The sequence below is a fragment of the Cotesia typhae genome, unplaced genomic scaffold, assembly GCF_013202065.1.
Source record: "Cotesia typhae breed Kobodo isofemale line unplaced genomic scaffold, CoteBio_Ctyphae scaffold_91, whole genome shotgun sequence".
Taxonomy (NCBI): Eukaryota; Metazoa; Arthropoda; class Insecta; order Hymenoptera; family Braconidae; genus Cotesia; species Cotesia typhae.
The window spans coordinates 172,818-200,808 of NW_027423781.1; the positions used below are offsets into that span (position 1 = coordinate 172,818).

The window sequence follows — 27,991 nt, forward strand, 5'->3', positions numbered from 1 at the left end:
ATATATATATATATGAAATATTATTAACAATTGTTCCCTTGGACGAAAATTTTTAAAAATATGCAGGGGACTTTTTTTTTATATATATATATTTATATATTAAGTATCAATTAAGTACTCGAGGCCCTAGTAACTGTGATTATAATATATATTAATTAATTAATTATTAATAGTATAAGTAAATGTAAAATAAAAAAAAAAAAAAAAAAAAAAAAATACTAATCAGGAGAAATTGTGTTTTCCATGATTGTACAAATTAGGTCTGAGAGTTATCGCACCCTCGACCCAGAAGTTCGGTCGCTCCAACATGTTTTGCCATAAAGATAATTCACGTCCTGTTGCGTCCATCCAATCAACTGGTTTGCCGTAATGTTTACCTTAAATAATTACAAAAAAAAATAATTAGTTTCTATTTATTATTGTTATTATTAATGGAAATTTCCCAAGATACAAGCTCATTTCTCAATTAAGTATCTAAAAAATACCACTTACTAGTCCCCAAATTGAATCTAACGCCTCCAAGAAACTCATTGCTCGCAATCCTATCATGATCCCAAACCGTAAGCTCGAGTCCTCTCTCAGCAAGTTCTTGAAGACTAACATCCTTATAAATAAAAGTGTGTCCCCAAACGGGATTGCCATCGCTCTTCCTAACAACACTAGTCTTCTGTTTTCCAGCTCTTCCTTTATCAGGGAGCAAATAGCTCTTGCAAAAGGGATCGCAGGTTCCTGAATTTTTCGTTTTCGTTTGAAGATTTCTAGCTTCTTTAACCAAGACATGCAGAGAGCCTCTGCTCCAGTTCTTCTTGCCTTTTCTGGGCTCTCCAATGATAGTGACACTTTCTCTTTCTCTATTTTCTAGTTGACAGAGCTCTGGGGGTACAAATTTGAGCCCAACGATGACCTCGCCTTTGTATCTCTCGACAGGATCATCAAAAGCCTCAGAGCGTTCTTGCAAGTGGTACCACTTTGGCGTGGGGTCATCAAAGATCTTGTTCTCCAAGGGCATCCGAACTTCTCCAAGGAAGTCGTTCCTCCCAAACATGTCTGAGTGCCAGACAGTTAGCCACAACACTCTGTTCTCCAAAGAATTTAAATTAATATTAAATTTAAGCGTCTCGTCAAACACCGGGTTGAGCGTGTGCTTCTTCACCTTGGTCTTTCTTTTCCCTCCTTTAGATTTATCCGGGAGTAAATAAACTTTAACATAAGGATCCGATCTGTTTCTTTTAACATCCACAGGGGCCAGATCCTTGCACTGGCTGATCATCACCTGGAAGGTCAGCTGCTTGTAATCGTACTGGAGAGAAAATTCTACTTCTCCTCGGACTGCTACTGAGCCGCACCATTTGCCCTCGCCGGCGCCACTGTACACTGACGCCATTGAGTCCGACCTGGCGCCCAAGCTCGACAATGAGGCTCGATTCAGGTCCTGGAGCCTTACTCTGGGTTCAAATCTCTTTGTGCCACCGATGATAGGCGTGCTGCACGCTTCTGATAAGGTGTCTTCGTCGGGGACGGGCGCTCGCCTACGCTCGCGCTTGCCTGGAGATGGGATCTCAAGGCCTGGCGCGCTCAAGGCGCGCTTTGGAGCTGATGTTAAATTACGGGCGAAGCCTGGAGGTCGGTATCTGGAAGATTTATTATTTATACTTAATTAAAAATACAAGGTCATTTCTTAATTATTGACTTTTTTTTTTTTTTTTTTTTTCCTCCTTACCTTGCAGATTTGACTCCAGTATTAGAAGGTAAAAAATGATACATGCTGTGCGCCTTGTGCATAGCAGAAGTAATAGCCGGGAGCCTTGGCAGTGAATTAGTAGTCGAAGTACTCGTCGGAGTTTGCAATCCTCTCGGCAAAGTCATAGCTCGTGACTCATTAAATTCAAACTCTGAATCATTATCCTCCTGGTCCTTCTCTGCAGCAGACTTGCGCCTTCTGTGCCTGGGATCATCGGGAACCGATGACCTCCTTCTATTGCTCCAGATCTTCTCTTCAATAGATCCCTGTCCAACTGAACTCGCTGTAGTGACAGTATTGCTAGCTCCAATAGACCCGCAGCTCCTAACTCTATCCAGCTGCTCCCTGGAGAAACTTTTAGGATTAAACAATAAATCGCCAGCACTGCGTCGCTTTGCAGCCATCGCGAGGACATTAGCAGTGGCTCCAATATCTCCGGAGCTTATCAAACTCAGTTTGTTTCTGGAGTCAGCAGCCATGAGCGCGGACTCGAAGCTTCCCCTCCAGGAGAATCTTTCATAATCGCTGGTCTCTTTCTCTTCACGCTCTTCGCTCTCCGCTCCGGTGACCTGGTGGCTGTTGATCAACAGCAGAGGGTCGTGTGATTTAGACCTGGGGAGCTGTAGGTGGGTGAAAGTCGGAGTTTGCTGGGCAGAATCCGATGTTGACTCGTCTTCAGTCGTCGATGCTGACGAAGGAGTCCTCGTGTGCTGAGGATACCGCCTCCAGGAGTGCGCCGGTGAGTTGTTCTCCGAGACCTGGTGCATCAGCGCCACTAGCCTGCTGCCAATGTGGTGCATTACTTTAGCAATAAGCGGAGGACTACTGTAAGGAGTCGAGCTCGCGTCTGAACTATCACCCGCGATTTTAGTAAAACTCTGGACCAGTTTCTGATAAACGAACGCAGTGTCTTTAATATTCGTTGGCTTACTAGGCTCCTGGTCAGCTGTTTCTGCGTTCATGTCAAAATTACTAATGATCTGCTGGCAGCTGGCTGAGATCTGCTCCTGCAGAGTTGATCTACTAGCTGCGCCTTCAAGGTCAGAGCTGGTGTAATCAGAACTGTCGTAAGAATCTGACCAGGTGTCTTCTGAGCTCAAGTACTCCACTATCTCCCTGACCTGTAAAATAAAATATATGAAAAATTGATGTGGCTACTCGATAAGAGTAATACTTGACAAAATAAAAGTTTATTTCTAAATTATGTAATAATATATATATATATATATATATATATATATATATATATATATATATATATATATATATATATATATATATATATATATATATATATATATATATATATATATTTATATCTTAAAGAAGTCTATCTATCTATCTAACCTGGTCGTCTCTGATCCCTGGAACCGTCTTCATCAGCCTGGTCAGCTCGTTCTCAAAATAAACCAATTGCGGAGGCTTGGTGCGCTTGCCACGTGGCAGCTTTTGAGCCTGCTGGACAATCACTGGCGCTGATGTTGAAGAATTAGAATTAGCGACCATTGTCTTGAAGAACTGCCGCATCTTAGACATCATCAGATTAGTTTCCTCGTCGCTGGACCAGTTGTTGAAGCTGTCCTTCCTGGAGAGAGAGTGGGTGATAGGAATAGCCACGAATTCTTTTTTATCATCAACATTATCATTAAAATTATTCAATTCTAGAGCAGAGGTATCAACAGGCTCAGGCTGGATCAAATCATCGCAGCTTCCGACAAACCCTGAGTCTCTGGACTGCTTCCTGTCGTCTTCGTCTGGAGCTTCAGCTTGGGGAGTCTTGGACCTTTCTTCTTCGGAAGTAACCTGCGCAAGTTCAACATCCTTATCTTCTTCAAGCTCAGGGCTCTTGTTGGACCCATCAGCATGATTTCCTAAATTACGCTTTTTTTTCTTGCGCTTTACTGTGTCAACACCTTCAACGAATCCTGCTGCTACGTCTTCATCAGGGACTGTAGAGTCGTCAGACTCGTCTGGAGAGTCTTGATTAGTTAAATCTTGGAGGGAATTTTGAGAGGTCAGGTTCTGCGAGCCAGAGTTCTGAGTCAAAGCTAAAAGATTGTCCAATGAGGAGCTGTGAGACCTCCCAGTTCCTCGAGCTCGGACCAATCTCTTCCTCCGCTGAGCTTCGGGACTCGGCCGGCCTTCTGAGTCACTTCCCACTGAACCGTCCGAGTCTCTTCGGTCTTCTCTAAATCCCAAAAATTCTGACAAAAAATACTTTTCAAGCCTTGAAGAATTGTCATTGGCACTGTCAGAATTAATCCCCGGGTCTTTAAGACTCTCCACGCCCTCTGAGTAAACAGACGATGTCTCTGACAAGCTGTCAATTTCCCTTGTCAATGTATCAGCTGATTTTAACTCATCATTAATTAAATTTTCTAATTCAGAGTCAGGGTTGTCAGGACGCGAGGCAGAATCAACGCCACCTAGCTCGAAAAAATAGTATTTCTCTAATTCAGATGTAGATGGTGGGCGCTTAGACTTCCAAGTGAGGCTAAATTCAGCCTCACTTTCCTCGCAAGATTCCTCGACAATTGTATGGAGAGTAAAGTCTATTGCTTGGCGATGATAACCTCTTAATTCTTCCTCCCGGTCACCGGACAAGTGATTAACTTCATCTTCAGAGCTGTCCTCTGTATTGGTAGTCGGGGTACTTTGCTCGTCCTCATCATGGGACACTTCCTCCACCCAGGAGTCATCGTCCGCAAGACCTTCCTCCAGGATTACGTCAACCTGGCCGGGAGAAAGTTTTACACTGTCACTTTGCACTGAACACTCGGGTGGAGGATTTAAATCAGCTAATTTGTCTGAATTATTTAAATCAGCCGATCTGTCAAAATCAATTGATTTTTCAAAATTATTAAAATCAGTTGATTTGTCAGAACTGTCAGTTACCTCGGTTGGGTAATCACTGCGTCGCTTCACCATTAACGGTCGACGTGGTCCCGAGGCTGCTCGTTGAGGTGTTTCCAACGCCTCCAGCGCCAGATGGTAGTACCCGGCCAGCCCTGACGACTGTTGTTGAGCTTCACATTGCGGAGCACTACTGTCATCTGGCTGGAGGAGAGTTGTCGTGTCGGAGGTTATAACACTCACTGGTTGGTACGCGTTAGATGTAATCATCACAAGACTTTTGTACTTGTTGTTTGAGTATTTATTGTCATTATCATTTTTTAATTTAGACGGAAAGCCAAACCCGACTGGCTCCAGTCGCATTCCCCGGCACACTGACTCCCCACCTGTAGTTTCACTTCCATCTACCTCATTTTCTCCCACCAGTTCTAAGTCACTCACTTCACTCACTGCCTTCACCTGCCGCTCGACCATTGATTCTTTTAATGTATCATCACTGACAATCCTTTTATTATTTTTTAGGTATGACACGGACTCTTTTAAATTTATTTCTAAGGCACTTTTATCATTTGGAATATTTTTAAATGCTTCTAATGAATTTGGCACTATTGATTCACTGTCATTATTATCACTAATCACATTGTTGTCATTGTTATCACTGTCTAAGTCAGCAGTCAAAATTTCGGGGTTTATATTGCGGATTGATTTTAAGGTTATTGTGTCTAAATTATCTGCTGAGTCAGCTGAGTAGCTGATGTCGTTGTTGGCACTTTTAATTGTTTTAGAAATTGATGGTGGCGCCACTGGTGTGTTCTCCAGGTTAGAATTTATGGTTTTCAGAATCACGCCATTTTGATCAGCTGTTTCGTGATAACTTGGCAATGTACTTTCTTCTTCTTCATTTTCATCGTCATCATTGTCATTGTCATCATCATCATCATCATCATCGTCGTCGTCATTGTTGACTACAAAAACACGAGAAAAGCGGTGAGACTTTTCTTCATCATCAAAATCACTGCTGTCTGCACAAGAGCTTGAATTTTCATCATCATCATCATCATCATCATCATCATTGTTATTGTTGTCTGAAAATTAATTTAATAATTTTAATGACAAAAAAAATTTTTTAAATAAAAAATGTAATTGTAAAAAATGAAGAATTAAAAGTATTAAGTGTCAGAAAAATTAATTAATTTTTTACCTGTATTTGAAGAAGGATTATTATCATCTAATGGCACTTGGTTACTTATATTGTGATCGGATCCATTACAATTAATTTCAAGATTAGTGTCTTCATTATTAACTGATGATTTTTCTTTGTCTTCCTTTGGAGGATCTTTAAGGTTAGGAATTGATTCGTCAAACTTTAAATGAGCGCCGTGGTAAATACTTTCGTAGTGGCCAACTAAAGAACCATCGGGTCGAAATGTAAATATAGAGTCTGCGGTATTGAAGCTGCCAGAGTCCATTATTTTGGGATCGCAGTAAAAACTCCGGTGAATCTCAGATTGGGAGATGAATTTAGAGTGCCAAGAGAACCAAGGTCCGACGTTTTTTAGCTTCAGGTTGTCTGACTTGCTCGCTGTTATCATTGAAGAGGCTGCTGCTGCTGCTGCGAAGTCACCGTTGTTCCACAGAGAAGCTGGAACTGGAACTGGGTACGGCACAGGAACGGGGATTGGAACCGGAACTGGTAGAACGTTCCTGTTGGTACCTCCACAAGCCTAAATAAGGATTTATTATGATGAATTTTGTTAAATTTCACGCTACTTTCTTAACAATAATAATTTTAAAATACACACCAGACAAGAAGTAGAAGATCCCCGTCGCCGACCAAGACAACAATCCCAAACATTAGTATCCTTAATATCATTAATCGGATGACCCGAAGCATCAGAACACAACGCAGACGGCAAAGAAGGTAAGCTGTTGCTCTCAAAATAATCCCAGTCACAATCCTCGAGACTCTGACTGTGACTGCTGGCGTTCCTCGCTGTTCCAGGTGGGATTCCACCAGTCAAGTAAGATGACCCGGAACAGCTGCTGTCAGCGTCATCCTCTTCATCCCGCCCAGACGATGAGTCCGAGCTGATGAAAACCAGCCGCCGGTAGTCGGGAATCCTCGGGGAATCCCCGGATCCATTGCGCAGGAGACTTTGACGAGCTATTTGGAATGATATATCTTCTGTACTGTATGACCTTGCGTATGATCTTCCTCGCCTTCTTGAACCTTTTTATTAATCATTAATAAAATTAATATTATCAATTATGATTTATTAAAGTCTCCTTTCCACCAAAAATATAACACCACACAAACACCGGAATAAAATATTAAAAACCATATTAATATTATTACTGTTATTCCTAATTGTACTAGTCTTAAAGTATTCATTTTTTATTTATTTATTTATTAATTATTTTTTATTAAAAAAAAAAAAATTATATATCTTGTTGGTAAGTTACTTTAAAGCTAAATGATGAAATAATAATTTTAAAGGCTTCAATAATCAATCAATGTAAGCTAATAAAATAAACTAACTAAATAAAAAAATAATTTAATAATACTGTCTTAAAATATTTTTTTTTAACAGAAAAAAAATTTTTTTTTTAATTATTATACCTTGTGAATCAAATTGTCTGCGTCTTCGTAATATAGTTCGCCCCTGCGAAGAAACATTACCAAACTTAACAGCTGAATCCGAGCGAGTGTCGCTGACCCTCGGTGGGTCATCTTCTCCAGCGCTGGTGGCTTCGCTGTCACGAACTCTGTCTCTTTCATCATTCTCAACGACGATGTCTCGAGGGTCTAGCCTTGATTTCTTTGCCGGGTCAACGTAATCGTATAACCCTGATTCACTCAACCTAATAAAATATTTGAAATTTTTTATTACTTACAAATTAATAATAAAAAAAAAATATTTGAATTTTTAAAAAAATAAAATTACCTGATACTATCACTGCCGGAGCTTTCATACCTAGCGCTGCTGTTAGACTCCCTTCTGGTCCTTGAAATAGCATCGCGTATCCTCTGAGAAGACAAGGACTCGCTCCTCTCTGCGACAATTTTCCTCGGGAGCCCCGGAGTGGGTTCGCTCTCACTTTCTCTAGGACTGTACCTGGAAGACGATCTAGTGCTAAGAGGACTAGCTTCTGGAGACAAGTGGCTGGACAATCTTCTGCTAGCTGATTCCTCGTCATCCTTATCATCTTCTAGCTTAACATATTTACTCCCTTCTTCTTTTTCTTCTGCTTCTTCTTCCTTCTCTGGGTCCTTGTCTTCACTCACAGCATCATCGGCTTTATTTTTATCCTCACTAGAAGCAAAATCTTCAACATCCATGTTAACTTTTTCAATATTAAATTTAGTTCGTTTGTTGTCCCGGTTTTTTTGCAGCAGCAGTAGCTTTGGAATCAAACTCGGCGAGCTTTCTTTCTCCAACTGATAATTATTGTTGATAATATTGCTGTTGTTGTTGCTGAATATTCGCGTGGGAGTCGAAAGTGGTCTCAAGTCATCAGCACTTCCACGGGTGCTTCGTTGAAGAGGAATATAAGATCTTCGGGCTTCGTTTCGCGGATTAATGTCTTCATACTCACGAACTTCGCTTCGTCTCAGGACTGGGATGCTTGATTTTTTGCTAATGTCGCGGCATTTTGGTGAAGATTTTAATGCTTCGTTGTCTCTCGCATCTTTAGCTGAAGATTGAGAGTTTGAAGGGGATTGTGAGGTGTGTTTTAAAGATTTTGGGATTGATAATCCTGTAAAATCGGGTATTCGCGATTTTACCTTTAATTTTTCAACACTATTCTCGATATCCATTGAGTCATTTTTATTTTTAGGTGCTTTTTTTTCTTTAATTACTTTCATTCGTTGGTAAAAATATTCTTTTTTTTTTTTTTTTTTTTTTTTCTTTTTGGATGGATGGATATCTTATCTTTGTTGGATTTTTCTTTATCGGAAATATATATTGGGATAATTAGTTATAAATTCTTGCTCTTTGATAAGTAATTATGGATAATTGATTTTTATATCGTCAATAACCTAAAACAATATAATTTTTTTTTTTTTAATTATTTATTATAAATTTTTTAAGATTTATTAAATAATAATTATTTGAAAAATTTTATGATTATCGATAATAATAATAAAAAAAAAAATTATCGTAAAAAAAAAAACCTAAACAATTCTTTATGAAAAAAAAATTCCAACAAACAATTAAAAAATAACAACAATAAAATTGTCAGATCATGTGTTGTCGACGTTGGACCGTTTAGAGCCGGTTTTCCGGATTAACACACACACACACACGCACACGCACACACGCGCGCGCGCGCACACGCACACAGTTACATATTAAAACAAAAAATTGATAAAAAATTTAAATTAAAAACTAAAGATTAAATAAATAAAAAGTAATAACCAACCAAGACATTGTTAACAGCCCACAGTATGAAGGTGAAGGTACAGATAAAGCTAGCTATTATTATTATATATATTTAAAGGCATCGTACGGAGCCTTATTCACATCCTCCAATCCTCTTAACCATTATTTCTTACTTTTATAAAACTCCCCACTACGTGTCCAATAGCTACTCACCAGTTTGCTATTTTTTCCGACTTTGACTATTATTTAAATTTAAAAAAAAAATCACCGAATTTACTTTTTCAAATTGACCGTATTTAATTTAATAATCTGGAATAAAAAATAAATATTAATAAAAATAAAATTAAGTAAAATGCAAATCCTACCTGTTGCATGTGACCGCATGAAATAAATGAGCAAGTTGTAGTCTGTACCAGTATAACAATTCACATCGACATATACACTTGGAATATATGTACGCAATTATTCTCACACACGTAAAACTTTAACGCGTAATGCCAGAGAGCTTACAGTACCGGAGTTTACCTTTACCTGGCTAAGGAGACAAGTCCTCCTACCTGAACTACTCCCACCATCTTATCTTCTGTCTTCTGGTGGCACTCTTTTTCTTCTTCCAGGTTCTCAATTTTTTAAATTGTTTAGTTAAGATTACTTCACTAGCGCCACCTTGGCGGAAATTTTCAAAATTTATTTTAAAAATTAATACTAAAGTTAGCCATCAGCCGAAATAAAAATTGAAAATTAAATTACACTGAAGTTGAACGACGTTAAAAATTTTTTTAGAATTTTATTTGCAGTTATTATTATTAAAAATAATAATAATATTTTCAACGAAAAATTGATAGCTGGTGAGTAAAATAAAAATTTGACAAGTATCTCATTATTTATTGTTATATTATTGATAAAAAATATGTATTATTTAATTAATTAGTTAATTGTTAGAGTAGTTTATTAGGAGCTATATAAAAAGAATAATAACTTATTGATTATTTATATTATAGTCAATAAGCTTCCAAAAGAATCGGCCTATAGTGTTTGTTGATTAATTATTTAGATTTTAGATAGAGTTATAATGATAATCAATTCGTCACTTATTAATTAAGAAATTTACATTTTAAATTAATTTAAACATTCATACATCATTTATATATATAAATATAAATATATATATATATATATATATATATATATATATATATATATATATATATATATATATATATATATATATATATATATATATATATATATATATATATATATATATATATATATATATATATATATATATATATATATATATATAATATCGTTTACTTGTATCACTCTTCACTCACACATTAACACATACGTGTTTATTTATTTATTTTTTTTTATTTATAATAATAATAACAATAATAATTTTTTTATAGGTTAAAGTTTGTTATTATTATTATCATTAAATTTTTTTAATGAATTGATTTGGTGTTTCTACCTTTTTTTTTTTTTATTTTTTTTTATAAATACTCAAATATATCCGCGATAATTAATGAACAAATAAATTATCTATAAATTTATAATTTTGTTATCATAATTTCTAATAATTACTAAAGAAAAAAAAAATATAAGCGATCGATAATATAATTTTACCATCGACAAAAGTAAAAATTAAGTATTTGAGAATTAGAAATCTTTGTGATACACAACAACGCGATTAAAATATTATCATTATTATCATAATATCTCAGTGTTACATAACTAATTACCGCGACTCAGCCTTTGTTTTAGGAGGTTTGAAAGACTTTAATTTTTTAGTCTTTTTTTGATTAGTAGTGCCAGATTTTGATTGAAAGGCTTTCCAACTGTCGACACGAGACTGTCGGGATTCTTCAAAATTTTTCTGCCACTCCTTTTCAATAGCTGCTTGTGCTTCTGCTGACAGCTCTTCTTCTCGTTTACGCTTTCGTTGTTCGGCATCTCTTGACGCTAAATCTCGCCTGTTTTATACAATTTTACATTAATTAATAATATAATTGAAATATAAATAAATAAATTAATTAATTAATTACCTTCTACGCTCCATATCCGCAAATAATTTCATAGTCATAACCCATACAGCATGTCTGTATCCTTTATCAGATTCTTCTTCTAACATTGGAACACTACTCGTATTATCTTTCAATTCTTTTTTCATTTTTTTCTTTTTTTCTGCTATCTAAAAAATACATTTTATTAATTTTAATATTTAATAATAAATAAATAATTAAAAAAAATTTTACCATGTGATCAGTACGCGCTTTAGCCTCTTCAATAACATTCATACATTTAGCTCTAGTTTCTTCATTTTCAAGTGTCTTCCAAGCTTTATTAACAACTGTCAAAGAATAAATAATTAAATATGTAAACTTACAATAAAAATAAAAAAAAAAAAAATCTTACTTTCAAACGCTTGCTGAGCTCGATCAGCATCATCTTGATTTTTGTCCGGGTGCACCAATATTGACATCTAAAAAATAAAAATAAAATTTAGGATAAATATAAACACAAACCACCATAAACAATCAATAATAATATTATACCCACACGACGATATTTTTTTTTAATTTCATCAATAACCGTGTCTGGGTCTATCTGCAAAACCTCAAAAGGATTTAAATTAAAGTACGAAGAACCAGGACGTAGTAATCTATCAATTTGTTGCTTTGGCGTCAATACACTGTCACGTTTTTCTATTTCTTTTACCTGTAATATTAAAAACATTATTTATTTTATTATTGTACATAATTTTTGAGGTTACTTGTCATTATTGTTTTTATTTCTTCAAGGTAATCCTTGTAGAAATATAAATATACATTTAATAGATTAATTATTAAGTAATTAAATTTTTAACTTACTTCAGTATAAAAATCATTAAATTCATCTTCTTTCTTTTCAGGAAAATCATTTGATAAACTTGAGTTTTGGGCAGCCATTTTTATTATTATTTTTTTTTTGCTTTAAACACTAAACGCGACAGAGTTAATCTGGATAGTACCGCTACCTCGTGAGTAATTATTGAAATAAAATTAAAATTATTGTCAGTATTTTTTATATATTTATTTTTAAGTTCAATAACAATAATAATACATTTTTTTCAATTGAAATTCATTATATTTATAAAAAATTTGTAATATAAAATTTAAACTAATGAGTAAAATTTCCAATTATTATTATTATTATTATTATTATTATTATTATTATTATATATAAAAAATTTGACAAGTATGAAAATAATAAATTTGAACTAAAAAATTTTGATAGATTAAATAATAATAATACATTTTAATTATTGTTATTCAATATATCAAATTTTAACTAAAAGCCTAATAACAATAACAACAATAATATTTACAGTTTGTAAAACAGTAGTACGAATAATCAAGTTTCCGTGTAAGTAATACTCTACAGTTAACCATCAATATATAGGACACTTAACTCTAAAAACTTGAGAGTAAAGATACATGACCATAATATAATATAAACTATCTGCATATAATATCTGTATCCATCTTTACACATGAGGCGCTCCGATGATAATAATAATAACAATAATAAATCATATTAATTTTCCTGATGATATGTTGAACAATAAAAACCTAAATTTTCAATTTTCAGGTCCTGTAATTTTCCATCTGGTGAATCCCTATGTGCCTTCCGATAAAAAACATGCACGTGGACCCTGGTGGGAGGTAGATGTGTAGAATAATTCTCGTAACAATAATTGGATGCCGCGAGATCAATTTAATAGACAGAAGCAGTTAATAGATTAAGTAGAGGTAAGTCTAGGTCTTGGCGCCAGATTGAGTTAGGCTTATATACATTATATACATTATATATATATATATATATATATATATATATATATATATATATATATATACATTATATGTTAGTGTGTGTAAGTGACTTGGCCAGAAGAGGACGCAGCGTGTAACGGATAATTAGATAAAGAAAGAACAACAAGCAAAAGATATATAGATAGAGATAATTGACGGTGACTCGCACGCGCGTAATCAGACAGTAATAGTAGCACATTCGGGATTTTCCGGCTGACTCCGTTTTATTTCGTCATCAGCCAACGCGAGAAACCGAGGTAACGTCGCGACTGAAGAACGCGACCGGGGCAGTAAGGACAGTAAGCGCCGTGCTGCTTCGCCGGTTACGTTATTATTTTTTTTTTAATTAAATATATATTTATATTTAAATATATACATATTTTATTTTTAGTTTTTATCAACAATGCTTGATAATTTCTAATTAAATAACTATATTTCTCGCTAAAAATGTTCAAAATTTAATGTGATTCAATTATCAGGAATAACATCATTACATCTCCAGCAGCCAAGTGTTAAGCTTAATGTGTGAGTGCCAGTGCGTGTTTAAAACCAGTATGTGCTTTTAAACAGTGTGTACTTGATTTTCAACACATTATTATTATTATTATTATTATTATATATGTGCGCAGTTATTTTTAGATTCTATTCAGCGGTCCTTCATTCAAAAATACCCCAAGGTGCCAATGTACGATTTTTTTTTTTTTAGTTTTTAAATTTTGTGAGGTTAAAAAATTATTAAAATTAAATTAGCCGGCATTTAAATATGTTTTTAATAAAAAAAATTTAATTTTTATTTGCTAAAAAACTTTAAGTGCAATTTTTTAAAAATATTTTTTTGTCATAATTTAATAAATTAAAAAAAATAAAAATTTTTATTTTTTTTCTATTAATTTAATTTGCAATAAAAAAAATTTTTTTTTTAAATTGCACGTTTAGTTTTTTTAATTTTTTTGTAATAATTTTATTAATCAAAACAATTCTAAGAGTTTAGTTGTCAGCTAACTTTATTATTATTAATTTTAATGCTAACTTTAGTATTATTAAAAAATAAAGGAAAATATTTATTTAAAAAAAAAAAAAAAAAAAAAAAAAAAAAAACACAAAGTGAATATGTTAATATTTAAAAAAAAAAAAAAAAAAAAAAAAAAAGGTTATACTAAATTAGTGAGATAACGCGTCAGAAATGGGAACAAAAAAGGCGTGACCTTGAAATTCTTTGGGAAATCTTTGAAGGCGTCGTCAAGTGTTTTAATATAATTTATATAAAAATCCGTCAGATCTTTGTGATTTTTTATCAGCTTAATAAATTAATAAATATTCCTTTATTATTATTATTTTTATTCATTTTTTACTAAATTTACAATTTATTTAATTTTTTAAAACAATTTTTTCAATAATAATAATAATAGTAACAACAATAAAAAACTTTTTTTTTTTAATTCCTTAGAATGGAATTTTTTAAAAAGTAATTAATTAAAAATAATATTTATTATAAAAGTGGTGATGATAAGAAATGATCGTAAAGAATAACAGCCACGTGATTTAACTTGGCTTTGTAAACACTGTTAGACCACGTGCTCATCCCCTTTATTCCCCCTCTTGCTACTCTGTGTCTAACTGAACCACCAGCTCAACAATTTCTACAACTTCTATAACTACGCAATTAATTATCATCATTGCTGAAGTTTTAATAAATATTTAATTGAATAAAAATAGAATAATAATTTTATTATTGAATATTAAAATTGTAGAAAATAAAGCATGGACACGGACATAATGGACTCATCCCTGTCGGCGCCGTCTCCAGCAGCAAGACAAACCACGGCGACCCAAGGCTTGTCATTTGAACTAGAGAGCGGATTCGAGCCGCAAATACGTGCGAGATCAAACACGTGGCCTCTACCAAGGCCCGAAGGCTACGTCGACGCCAGTGATAGCAATGGAAAGGATGATCCTAATGCCAATGCGCTCCTTCAGCAGGTTGCTCTTGGTAATGCTCTTATTCCGCTGAAAAAAAATTCTTCTAGGAGAAATGCGTGGGGAAATTTGAGCTACGCAGACTTGATTACTCAGGCTATCACCAGTGCTGCAGATAAACGGCTTACTTTGTCGCAGATTTATGAGTGGATGGTACAGAATGTTCCTTATTTTAAGGACAAGGGAGATAGTAATAGCAGTGCTGGGTGGAAGGTATGTTTTTATTTAATTATTTATTTATTTATTTAAATAAAGACCCGACAGAAATAGCTAATTTTGATTCACTAGAATGCTAGTATTTTTTAATTATTGTTTTATTTTTCAATTAAGATTTGAAACTTAGCCGAAAGAAATTACTAATTAATAATTTTGTCTAGAAATGAAAAATTATTAGTAAAAAATTCTAATATTTTATAAAAATTAAGAGGATGCGTCATATTGATAATTATAATTATAAATATTAATTATAGATAGTAAATTAATTGAAGAATTAATTTTTTTTTTTTTTTTTTTTTTAATAAGGTATTTTATATTGTTCTTTTGTAATTAGAGGTTTAATGAATGGCTATTAAATTTTAATTTTATTTGGTTAGGGGGAGAATTAATTAATGGAATTAAAAAGTTTATTTCATTTTTTAATGAACCAATTTTTTTTTTTTATTTTAAAATTGTAGTATTTATTATTTTTTTTTTGCTCCAAACAAAGAATTATTAAAATTTGCAAAAAAAAATTTTATATCGACTGCAGATAATTTTTAAATAAAACTTTACAATATTACCGACTGAGAATGAAAATCTCTTAAATTAAGAGCAACAAATCCAAGACAAAAAAATTTTTTTTTTATTTAAAAAAAAAATATAAATAATTTCCTTAAAAAAATTAAATAATTTAAAATATAAATAAAGCTTTTTTATTTCTTAATTAAACTCACTAACGACCTATAACGACCTATAAAAATATATAAGTCACCTATTCAATTAAATTCATTAATCAATTAATGAACTAACTATCAATGAAGGACATTAAATTGTAGATAAAAAATGATTTTTTGTCAGTTAATATAATTCTTATAAATAGTTTGATCATAAAAATGAATTACAGCAGATAAATAAATAATTTTTTATAAATAATTTTATTTATAAAAATTTTTTTTATTAAAAGTAATATCATTGGAATGTAGAAGCATAAAAATTGAAAGCAAAATTCTATTTTGGCACGGTTAATAAAATAAAATACGGGAATGTATCTTGGTCTTCTCTCATAAGTCTCATGTCAATGGCTCTGTTTTCTTGATCTGACACATGTGACGACTTACGTATCTACTGCGTATACAGAACAGAATTTGCATACAATATTTATCCACATCACATCTATGCAATCTTTCATTTTATATTCTATTGCCCGTTCTAAATATAATAAATATTGAATTTTTATTCCAATTTTAAATTTTCAATACTTTTTTATTATTTTTATTTTAATTATTTAAAAAAATTTTTTTTAACAATAAGATTGTTAAGATTATTAAGTATATCAACAATGAAAGAGTTAAGTGGTTCTGCGCACTGATCCTCAGTACATTGGTCAAGGCTGTTGATCATCAGAATATCTTGTACTTAACATATTTCTTGTTTCTTCTCTATTTTTGTTGATAATTCTTTGAATTTTTTAAGAAAAAAAATTTATTATAAAAGACTTTAATTATTAATACAAAATAATAATGCACAAAAGTGTTGGAAAAAATTATTTTAAACTGTTAAATGTGTATTTGAAGAATTAAGTATTTTTTTAGACTGCCACTCAAAATCAATGCAAAATTATAATATTTAAATTCTTAGTCATTTTAAGTAAATAGAATCAATAATAATAAATTTATAATTAAAATAATTAAAATGATTTTTAATCTGTAACTTACCTTTATTTAAAATAATTTCCATGGAAATTGCCTACAATTAATCTCAAAAGTAAATTCAACTAATCCACATCTTAATCAATTATTATTAATATTATTAGAGTATAGTAAGAGTGTGTTTAAAAATTTGAAACGATAACCGGTAGAACGGCATAATCGTGGGGTTATCACTGTGACAACTCTTGTCACGTCCTTCGAGTTTTCACACTTGTACTTATTTACCAATCCATTATTTATTATTATTATTATTATTATTATTATTATGCAATAATTTAATCTACAAAATTTTTTCCAGCACTTTCTAAACAAAATTCCTTTAAAAAACAAACTCAATAAAAATTAAAACCCCCTAGGAAATTTTTTAAGGGTTAAAAATGAAAATACGCAGTTGATAAAAATTAACGCGCAAAACCACTTGTCGCGTATAATCTCATCTGACTGTCAAGGCTTTAGTGTTATGTTTGGTATGTCAAGTAAAAAGTTATTGATGATAAATGGCTTTTTTTTTTTTTTTTTTAAATAGTCTTATGGATAATTTATTTAGTGATATTGAAAAGAAATTTTAATAAATTGGTTTTTATTACAAAAGCAGCGGCAGTAGTATAAGTATTCGCAGTATCACCAGTATCGTATTATACAATGTGAACTTTGAAGCGTTTTAACTATGAATTCAAAGTCCAACCACTATCTTAAGACATTGTAGAGCAATATTTACTACTACTATACTCAAAAGTTTAATAGTTAAAATAGCTACTATCTATTAATAAATATTTATTTATTTTATTTATTATTATAATTATTTAACACGAAAGATATTTTTTTAAGGAAGAAATAAATAATTTTTTAAGATACTGTAATTTATAAAAAAAAAATTTTTTTTAAGTAAAAAAATTTTTTTACAATTAATAAAAATATTAGAATGAAAATAAATTTTTTTTGTATTTAATTTGATAAAAAAAAAACCAGTATCATAATTACGGATCTAATTTACTGATAAAAAAATGAAAATAATTAGTGTGTAATTATTATCACCGTTACATATGATATTATACATATTACATATATATATATATATATATATATATATATATATATATATATATATATATATATATATATATATATATATATATATATATATATATATATATATATATATATGTAATATATGTACGGAGTAAAAGATTGAAGAACGCATTGCACGCAGTAGACGCGTCGTTACTCCGAGGTCTCTACTCAAGGTTGGACCTGACGTCAGCTCAAGCCTTCTCCGCGTAGTTCGCGTAGTTTGGCTGCTGTTACTGATACCGCTGGTGTTGTTACTGCTGTTACTGTTGCTGCTGCTGCTGAGATGTCCATCGTACGTTGATATTATGTGTGTTGGTAAACACACATTAAGATATTAAAGCATTAAACGTACGCTGGTTCAGTTTAGGTTAATATTTTATTTTTTATTTGGGTACGCATTCTAAATCAGTACTGTATCATTTCTTTATTAATTTATTTTTTATTATTATTAGTATTATTATTATTGGCATTTTTAAAATCAGTAGAAATTTTTACTTGAAAATTTTAATAATAATAAAAAGAAATTACGATAAAACTCCAAAATTATTATTATTATTATTGTTTTAATTATAATTACTATTACCTAATATTTTTTGTTATTGAATATTTATTTATTATTGTATAGTATTGATAGCTTTTTATTATCTCAGAGGGTATTTTTATAGAATCTAAAAAGAAGATGATATTGATAATAATATCTAAAATTAGAATTAAAATTTTAAAAATATTAAATAAATTCATCAGTTGTCAATGTGAATTTATTTTAAAAAAATATAATAATCAAATGGTATTTTTATTAGTACAGATTTTTTTATATTTTTAATAGCTGTTCAACTTCAGCTGTTATAATATATATGTACTTTTTATTGAAGTCTTTCAAAAATTTTCAATACCATTGTTATGGTAATTTTTGTTAAAGATAAGCTAAGTTTAAAAAAAAAAAAAAACAATTTTATATAAATTTTTTATAAAAGAAATTCCGGAAAAACCATCCTCAAATGGTTAGTGAAGACATCTCAAAATTTTGGAGGAATTGGACTAGTAGATCCAGAGATATTGAAGAAAAATGAGTGCATTGATTTTGAGCGTTAATGCAGGAAAAATTGTAATTTGTTATGTAAATAACTGTTTAATTCAACTTTTGATTTGATATTACCAACAATTACTATTAGTAATTAACAACATTGATTTTGAGTGTCAATACAGCAAAAAAAAAAAAAAAAAAAAAAACCAATAATTGAATTAAAAAAATCCCAACAGATAAAAAATCGCTCGACAATTTTAAGTCCCGTTTAAAAATAATCCCAAGTTTTAAATAGTTGAAAGATAAGTTTATAAATACACCACAATTTAAATATCCTATTAATATAAAAAAAAAAAAAAAAAAAAAAAAAAAAAAATTCACACACAAGATAGTCTTTAAAATAACTAATAATTTACGTGTGAAAAGTATCTGGCTTACGAAATGTCTATTTGACCAAAATTCTCGGCTCTTATCACATATTCGTTAGTTATGACGCACTGTTTGGAGTTAGTAAAAAAAAAAAATAATTAATAAATGCACGATAGGTCAGATCGGTTGAGGCTAATAAGTGACGAAAGAGAATTAAACCACTATATAGACTAAGTTTTATAATTTTGTTGGATTTAACGGTAGTAAGAATTTTTTTTTTTCGCAATTGCGTAGAAGATAAAAAGAAAGAAAGTCTAATTGAGATCAATTGCTTGCGAACTCAGCCAAACCCGAGCTATAATGTGTAATTTTTTTATGCCAATTGTTCTTTCATGGTCATTTTTTTTTTCTCTTCAATTTTTTTACATAAATTAGATATTATAAATTTGTAAGCCAGATTTATTATTGAATTACCATAACTTGACGATCTAATAGAAGTTTTATTAAAGTATTATTCTACAGTTATTAGAGTATTGATCAATTTGTGGCAATAAATTTTAATAATTGTACAAGATAATATAGTTTAATTTTTTTTTTCTTTTTTATTCCGTGACACTATGACAATTCATTAATTATTTATTGACTGTATATAAGCGATGTCATTAGTGTGTAATTTTTTTTTTACAGATCAATAGTTTGTATTGACAATTTTTTTTTTTTTATTAAAATTCAATGTTGGAATTTTTTATTGAAAATTATTTTTATTTAATAATTTAATTATTTTATTTCAGAACTCAATCAGGCACAATTTGTCGCTGCACAACAGATTCATGCGGGTACAAAACGAAGGAACTGGAAAATCTTCCTGGTGGATGATAAACCCGGATGCCAAGCCTGGAAAGTCGGCGCGTAGAAGGTATGAAAGAGGATAGAGAGGAATGGTGGGGGTTGATGACGTTTTGGAAGTGCATTGACACGTAGAATCAATGTAAAATTATTTTTTTTTACCTAATTTTTCAATTTATCATTAATATAAAATTCATAATTTATATTTAGATTGTTTTTTATATATAAAAATTTTTAGACTACATTGACACTCAAAATCAATGTACTATTTTTTCGTCAATATCTCTAGATGAAATTGAATCGGGAAAGTTGGGTTAAAATAACAAATGCTCTTTAATAAGTAAAATCACTGATCTTAGAATTATTTTCAATAATTATTATTAATAATTAATAATAAATTTCCTATCGTATACACATACTATTTTTCTCCAATTATGCACGCTTACATCGAATGAATAATTAACATCCAACAATGAATTATGAATTACAAATGACAAATTCCAACAGAGCAACGTCAATGGAAACGAGCAAGTTTGAAAAACGCCGAGGTCGAGTAAAGAAAAAGGTAGAAGCACTTCGGAACGGACTGCAAACTGATGCAGCGACATCTAGCCCGAGTAGCAGTGTAAGCGAAGGTCTTGATTTATTTCCCGAGAGTCCTCTTCACACCAGTAGTTTCCAGCTCTCGCCCGATTTTCGGTACATTTTTTTATTTTTATTTTATTATTTTTTATTTATATAATAATAATAATAATAATAATAATAATTTGAAAATTATTATTGATAGTCCTAGAGCGTCCAGCAATGCATCGTCAGTAGGACGATTGAGTCCCATTCCGTCAGTTCTTGGAGAACCTGACTGGACACCTAGCTATGTATCCTCTTACAGTCCCGAGCAATTAGCTGGGAATTTGGCGGAAGCTATGAAGTTAGAGTCCTATCAAATGTACCAACCCTCACCTGGGAGTCAGCAGCAGCAGCAGCAGCAACAGCAACAGCAGCAACAACCACCACCACCGTCTTATTTTGAGGCGCAACAATACTCGAGGAATAACTCAATGCGGACTGCTGCATCGCCTTACAGTTTACCTACACAACCTAATAATCATCATCAACGGTGTTCGATTCATCGCTTGCAAACATGTTCATGTCAAATGGTAAGAATTTTTACTGCATTGACACATAAAATTAATGTAATATTTTTTTTCTAAATATTTGATTAATTATTCAACAGAATACAAGTCCTGTTTCGGGTATGTCACCGACGTATCATCAAAATGACTCACGTCCATCATTGTGTGCTCAACAATCAGCAACCCAACCTCAGCAGCAGCAGCAGCAGCAGCAACAGCAGCAGCAATTAAAAGAACCGAAACAAGATCGTAAAGAGCAGCCTCAGTCTTTTCCTTATTTAATGCAGTGCCAGCAGCGATTACAAAACCAAAATCAACAAACAGTATCTGTGAACTCTAGTCCTTCAGCAGCTGTCAATTTTTTAGATGGGTCATCTGATTTATCCTGCTGTAATAATTTAGATTTAAATGCTGCTAGTACAATGATGGGAGAGTTGATGGGGGCTTTAAATAATAGTGCTTTATTAGATGATCTTAATATTAATATTGAGGGTCTTCATGGTGGATTTGACTGTAATGTTGATGAGGTAAAAATTTATTATTATTATGATTATTATTATTATTAATAATATTAATAATATTAATTGTTTTAGGTAATCAAACACGAATTGTCAATGGACGGTACACTGGATTTTAATTTTCAAAACGGTTTAATAGATTCAGCTTTAGAATCGGTGACCGACGACGACATAATCCAAGGAAATGTAATGGGTGGTAACAATACTGTAAATTCACCGGCACCCGGAACTTCCGCGAGCGGTACCAGCTATGTCACCACCAATAATCCCACGGCAGCCACGGCGCCACCCTCTTGGGTTCACTAACAGTATCAATCAATGTATATTATCATCTTCATCACCTTAATCATCACCATCATTATCTACGACATCATCTCTAGCCATGTTTTCTTACAATGCGTGCGCTCAACATGGACAATATTTTATGGTCATCTAATGAATACTTAAAACGGATTACACTCAAGTAAGTTACATTTTTTTTTTTAATTATATATATGTATATATAATTTTGCTATATTAAATCATGAATTTTATTAAATTTCTAATAAAATTTTTAATATTATTAATATTATTTTTATTATTTAACAATTAATAAAAGACGAAAATTTAAAAGTAAAGTCTATTAAATTGAATTTGGTTGATTTAACCGTACTAGTAAAACGTGAATTACGTTCACCAACTACTACCACATCTGATCCTCGCCGTGAATCTATTATAATAATTTAAAAAGAATTCAATTTTATAAATTTTCCAAACTCAATTTTCTTCATTTTCATTTTCATCAGTCTGAATTTTTTTTTCATCACTTTTTTTTATTAAATGTTAAATAAATTATAATAATTAAATTAAAATAAAAAGAAAAAGGAGAGATAATATTCGATTATAAGATTGAAATTAAAGATTATAAGAGTAAGAAGAAGGAAAATAATAAAAATAAATAGTTTGAGAGTTTTCGTATGTTGTAGAGGTAGTAAGAGTTAAAGCGTCAGCAATAGTACAACTATATATATATATATATATATATATATATATATATATATATATATATATATATATATATATATATATATATATATATTTAAGAGAATATGTGTATATGAGGGTAGACATGTCTGGCGCCACAATGTACTACCTTAATGTTACAACCCGTAGGAGTAAAACTGGTAGTGTAACTTCACCCTTGCTCTTTCCTTTGCTCCCCAGTTGCACTGCCACTTACCAACCTCTCGTCTATCTTATTTTTCTAAAGCGTCACAAGAATTATAAACTTCTCTGTTTAGTTCAACAACTTTATGCTTTTTATACTATCTACATCTACACAAATAATACTTTTACACTATTATTTTTAATTTTATACTTGATCTAAGACTTCATTTTTCACATTATTATTATTAACATAATGTTGAAATTCTAATCAAGTAAGTTTTTATACTGCATTGATACTCAAAATCAATGTACCTAAATTTTCTCGCAATCTACTAATCCGATTTCTTCCAAATTTCAATCTATCCTTCACTAGACCCCCATCACAAATTTTCCGACGTCAATTAACTAAATATTTACCTTCCGCTAACATTTTACGTCAATGATTATCATATTTATCATCCAAAATTTTTTTTTTTTTTTATTTTCAACGGTTACACGCACACGGTATTGAAAAAAAATCCTCGACATTCACTTTATGAGTCATAGAATAAAAAAGAGCCTTGATTATAGATACCGTGACGAAATCTCGGAACAAATATTTAAGAGTTTTGATAACGCACTTCCGGCGTGTAACGTGATGTCATGTGGCTATTATATATATATAATAGCTATTATATATATATATATATATATATATATATATATATATATATATATATATATATATATATATATATATATATATATATATATATATATATATATAATATTACTTAGGAACATGCAGACACTTGTTGCTGCACTGCTATTGTGTTGCTGAATAGAATTACATGGACACAAACAAACGAAACAAAGAAACAACATACAGCATATAAAGCAGCCAGATGTACAATAGTGGGTGGAAGGGGGAGTGTTTGGCACTGGCCAACTGTTTAGTAACAGCAGGACACCAAATTACCTAACTAAACTACATTTTTATCCCCAACTGGTGTCTTTGAGCTAACTTTAAGGGTGGAAAACAAGCAACAAGCTAAAATGCTTTCAATGAGCCAAATCTTGGCTACTCGTCTTTACTTATTATTATTATTATTATTATTATTATTATTATTATTATTACTCCCCTGTTCTTTTTTATCAATATTAATAGGAATTAATTTTAAAATTGACACTAGGAAAATTTATTAAATTTTTTTCTATCTGGTTAAATTTATCCGTCCTTTTTTTTTTTTTTTTTTTTTTTTACGTCGCGCGAACGTTGATTTCGAGCTGGCGCCCCGTGTCTGGTGCAACTAGACGACAGAAACTACACTGAGAGAGAGTTACTTGAGATATTTTATCGGTAACTCAACGTGAAAAAAAAAAAATCATCGATCTGAATTTTTTTTAGGTCAAAAGCTTAATTTTTGTTGAATTAAATTATTTATTGGAAGAAAAAAAAAAAAATGTAGTTCTAAAAATTACCGTTAGGTGGAAAAGTGGCACTGTTATCTCTCGCTTGTAAAAATAAATAAATTTCCAGGGTATATATAACTCAATAAAATAAAGTATAAAGTACTATTAGATAAAATAAGTAAATTATGAAGAATTTTGTCGTCTCTAGAACAGTAGTAGTAAAGTTGGCGCCGATTACCTAAATTACATTAACCCTTTAACTTAATATTATCATTACAGAGAGGGTGAGTGTAAGAATAGCTGACTGGAGCTAAATTTAAAAAGTTTATTTTCATTCTTAGTTCTCTTGACTTAATATGTATTAACAAGTGATGTGTACCATCTAGCTCCCATAAATTTCTCAGCTCAGTGGCATCACTCCAATTATTTAATTCCTTCTACTTCCATTTACTAAATCTTTCTCAATACAATTATCCCTTCTTTTTTGTCCCCTGACTTATAAAGACAATTCATATCACTAACAGTAGTATGAGAACAAATTTTTTTACTTACTTTTTAATTCAATAATGATAATAATAATAAATTCACAACGAAATCCATAACTAATTAATATTAATAAATATCCTGGAAATTAATTTCTGCTAGCGAGAAATAACAGCGCCATTTTTCTATCTAGTGGTAATTTTTAAAACTAAAAATTTTTTTTTTCTTTAATAATGATAATAATGAAAATAATAAATTATAAAACTAATGTAGCTTAGCATGCACGGCTCATTACTCAAAAGTTAATCATCAATTACCCTTAACGAAAGCTGTGTACATAACTCCCGCCTCTATACTAGCTTGAACAGAAAAACCAAAGGAATAAAAAAAAAAGTAAGAATGCAAGTCTTCGAAGATATGACAAAATTGATAGCATTTGGGAATTAGTGCGCGACTGTTATAACTCATTCATGGGTAGTTAACACGAGATTGAAATTCTTTTCAGCGGTTTGCGCATTACAAATGGCAAGTTGTAAACTTTTTGCGGCCGACTAACCACCCCCACTACTTCTAAAGGAATAGATAAAATTGAAAAGTAGATGGCGATATAAATAACAAAAAAGGATAAAGTTTAATATAAAATAAGAATAAAGTGGTGGTGGTGGTGGTAGTTTTATAAAGTCAGTATCACGAATCAGGAAGAGTGTAAGAGCGTACTAGCCGAGAAAACTACCCTTGGAAGAGAAAAAGTAACCCAAGTGGAAGAATATGCGGCTGGAAGAAAGACCGCCCGTCCAATATTTCAAGTTCCTCGACGATCCTCGGCATCCGCGATCTTCTAGAGGAGACTGTGAGCGACCACTTGAAATATCTTGTCGCCAGTGTAGAAACTTTCAGACTCTGCTCGGGTTGCTCTGGCTGAAACATGCTGACGTAACTATAAAGATACCCGGAGCCACTGACGACTACTATTACCCCCGAATAGAAAATCTCACAACACATTCTACATTGATACATACTCTCTGATCTATCTAAACTATCCATCTTTTATTTTATATATATATATATATATATATATATATATATATATATATATATATGTATATTATATACTTTAACAACTACCATCTACCATCTAGTTTTGCGTTCTAATGTTCTGCCTTATCCGTTGCTCCGTTCATCTCTATTTGATAACCATTTAACATTTTATGGCTGCTTCCTCTTATCTAGTTTTTTTTTTTCTTTCCGAGAACAAGGCTAATTTTTTGGGTAAATTTATTAATAAAATTTTAAAAGTTATATCCAAAAAATCTAACCCAAATTTTTTTCAATTGATTATTTTATTACTCAAAACTTCTAACTATTTTCCATTGTCATTTATTTATGATCCCTGAGGACAGTGAAAAAAATGTAAATTGAACAAATATCGTTTGGATATTTCATTTGTTATCCCATTTTTCTTTCTCCGATTTTATTTTAGTGAAAGAATTTTTTTTTTTTTTTAACCAATTTAGTTCCAACACTTGGCACACTAATATATTTGTAAAAATTTTTTTTCAATCTAAAAATTACACAATAAAATAAAAAAAAAATTCTGATGAATTATTGACGTTAAATTTTTACGAATAAAAATCTAAATTATTGAAAATATTCTCTTTTAAAAATATATTTCAAGAGAAAAAGAGAGAAATAGTTGGGGGTGAATGGGGTGTCCGAGAAGTAAAAGCGCGAGAGAAGGGGGATGGTCTGCACGTGGCGCCGTGGCGCGTCTTTCCGGCGCCAACGAGCCTCCTCATCCCTCCTGATCCCATCCAGTCGCTACTTTGGTCGCCTGTTCATCTGATTTTCGACAAGTGACACTACACTGTTACGTTCAGTTCAAAATTCCAAAAATTATTATTAATAAAAAATTAAAAGCTTCAATAATTATAAATTATCATCTAAAATTAATAATAATAAATATTTTTATTTTTGTTTCAGATTTCAACCGATACACCACAACAAAAAAAAAAAAAAAAAAAAAACTGCGGATGTGATAAAAAAAATTACTATAATAATTAACTCAGCCATTATATAAATATATAAATCGGCAACGTTCATTAATTTTAAATTCCAGCCATCGTTAAGCTACTCTAGACATTTTACCATAAAAAATTAAAAAAACAAAAAAAAAAATTGTATAGAATTTTAGAAATTTTTTTTAAAAACTGCAAAAGTGTTAATTGTTATACTTAGGATTATTATTAAATATTTTTTGTTATAAATTAGTCAATTATTCCGCGATTAGTGGGTTGGTCATTAATTATAAATTAATTAAAAAAAAAAAAAAAAAAGAGTAGAAAAATATTTAAAATTAAAATAGAAAAAAAAAATTAAAAAAAAAAAAACAATATAAATTAACAAAAAAAAAAAAAAAAAAAAAAAAAAAAAAAAATAAATAAATAAATAAACAAATAATAATAAACCACATACAATGCAAATGTATAAAAATTTACGAATATATTTATAGATAAATTAATAAATAATTACTACGGCCGGGAAAGCGCATGTTAGGAGCTACGCGATAAAATATTAATTAATTTTTTTTGTATAAAAAAATTTTGATTTTTTTGCAGCAAAAAAAAAAAAAAAATTACAAGGTGGTAGTTTTGAAAAATTATTGAACTAATAAATAGAATATAATTTCACTAACATTATTAATATTTTTTATTTTTAAATAATTAAAGTTAAGAATTATAAATTTAATGAATAATTGTTATAATTTAAATTTATTAATTGTTATAATTATTTTTACCTGAAATTATATAAGTGGATATATTATTCAATTGTATATTATTATTATGTAATTGTAAGGTTGATTTGTTTGTTTATTGTTTAAAAACTATTGTGCAGCAAATGATTTATGTTTTATATAGTTTAATTTTAATAAATAGCCATACTGTTTAAAGCGCAATAATTATCGATTTGTCATTTTTAATTATATGTTGACAATTATTGATCACTATTTTGTGTTTATTCTTATATTGCAAATCAAAAGTACAATAAACGGGTTGTATCAAATTATATTAATATTAATTCATTATTTTTTTTTAAGATTGTAGCAGATTTTTTAAAAATATTATTTTTTACTGTATTGACACTTAAAATCAATGCAGTAATTTCCAAAATTTTTTAAAAATAAATTTAAAAAAATATTGACGTTACCTGCAATCGATAAGAGCGAAATATTGAATATCAAAAGCCGATACGTCTCTGTCGATAACTTACCATTTGTTTTTATTATAATTCGCAA

General features: G+C 30.7%; 3 protein-coding genes and 1 long non-coding RNA gene across 8 annotated transcripts; 1 reads left to right on the forward strand and 3 right to left on the reverse strand.

Moving 5' to 3' along the window:
• Nucleotides 1-17: 17 nt before the first annotated feature.
• On the reverse strand, nt 18-9,533 carry LOC141537466 (uncharacterized). The gene is made up of 10 exons (XM_074258467.1): nt 9,345-9,533; nt 9,020-9,288; nt 7,540-8,636; nt 7,215-7,456; nt 6,397-6,824; nt 5,796-6,318; nt 3,089-5,679; nt 1,721-2,862; nt 493-1,631; nt 18-377 (listed from the first exon to the last, which is right to left on the reverse strand). Exons 3-10 carry the CDS (start codon nt 8,460-8,462, stop codon nt 223-225), a joined length of 7,143 nt encoding a protein of 2,380 aa, XP_074114568.1. The 5' UTR covers nt 8,463-8,636; nt 9,020-9,288; nt 9,345-9,533; the 3' UTR covers nt 18-222.
• Nucleotides 9,534-10,298: 765 nt separating this feature from the next.
• On the reverse strand, nt 10,299-12,005 carry LOC141537296 (dnaJ homolog subfamily C member 8). Its single transcript, XM_074258196.1, has 6 exons — nt 11,853-12,005; nt 11,542-11,700; nt 11,398-11,464; nt 11,238-11,332; nt 11,028-11,173; nt 10,299-10,955 (listed from the first exon to the last, which is right to left on the reverse strand). Exons 1-6 carry the CDS (start codon nt 11,928-11,930, stop codon nt 10,721-10,723), a joined length of 780 nt encoding a protein of 259 aa, XP_074114297.1. The 5' UTR covers nt 11,931-12,005; the 3' UTR covers nt 10,299-10,720.
• Nucleotides 12,006-13,124: 1,119 nt separating this feature from the next.
• Foxo (forkhead box, sub-group O) lies at nt 13,125-27,390 on the forward strand. 5 transcript variants are annotated; one of them, XM_074258192.1, is made up of 9 exons: nt 13,128-13,385; nt 13,463-13,518; nt 14,585-15,023; nt 19,973-20,097; nt 20,535-20,726; nt 20,815-21,184; nt 21,262-21,687; nt 21,754-22,141; nt 26,680-27,390. In XM_074258192.1, exons 3-8 carry the CDS (start codon nt 14,595-14,597, stop codon nt 21,982-21,984), a joined length of 1,773 nt encoding a protein of 590 aa, XP_074114293.1. In that variant the 5' UTR covers nt 13,128-13,385; nt 13,463-13,518; nt 14,585-14,594; the 3' UTR covers nt 21,985-22,141; nt 26,680-27,390. The 5 variants fall into 5 exon arrangements, with proteins under 5 accessions (XP_074114296.1, XP_074114293.1, XP_074114292.1 ...); XM_074258191.1 differs by having other exon boundaries at nt 13,128-13,358; XM_074258193.1 differs by having other exon boundaries at nt 13,128-13,358; nt 13,463-13,510.
• Nucleotides 15,921-17,639, reverse strand: LOC141537297 (uncharacterized). Its single transcript, XR_012480909.1, has 2 exons — nt 16,724-17,639; nt 15,921-16,465 (listed from the first exon to the last, which is right to left on the reverse strand). It is a non-coding gene; the product is annotated as an uncharacterized LOC141537297 (long non-coding RNA).
• Nucleotides 27,391-27,991: the final 601 nt, after the last annotated feature.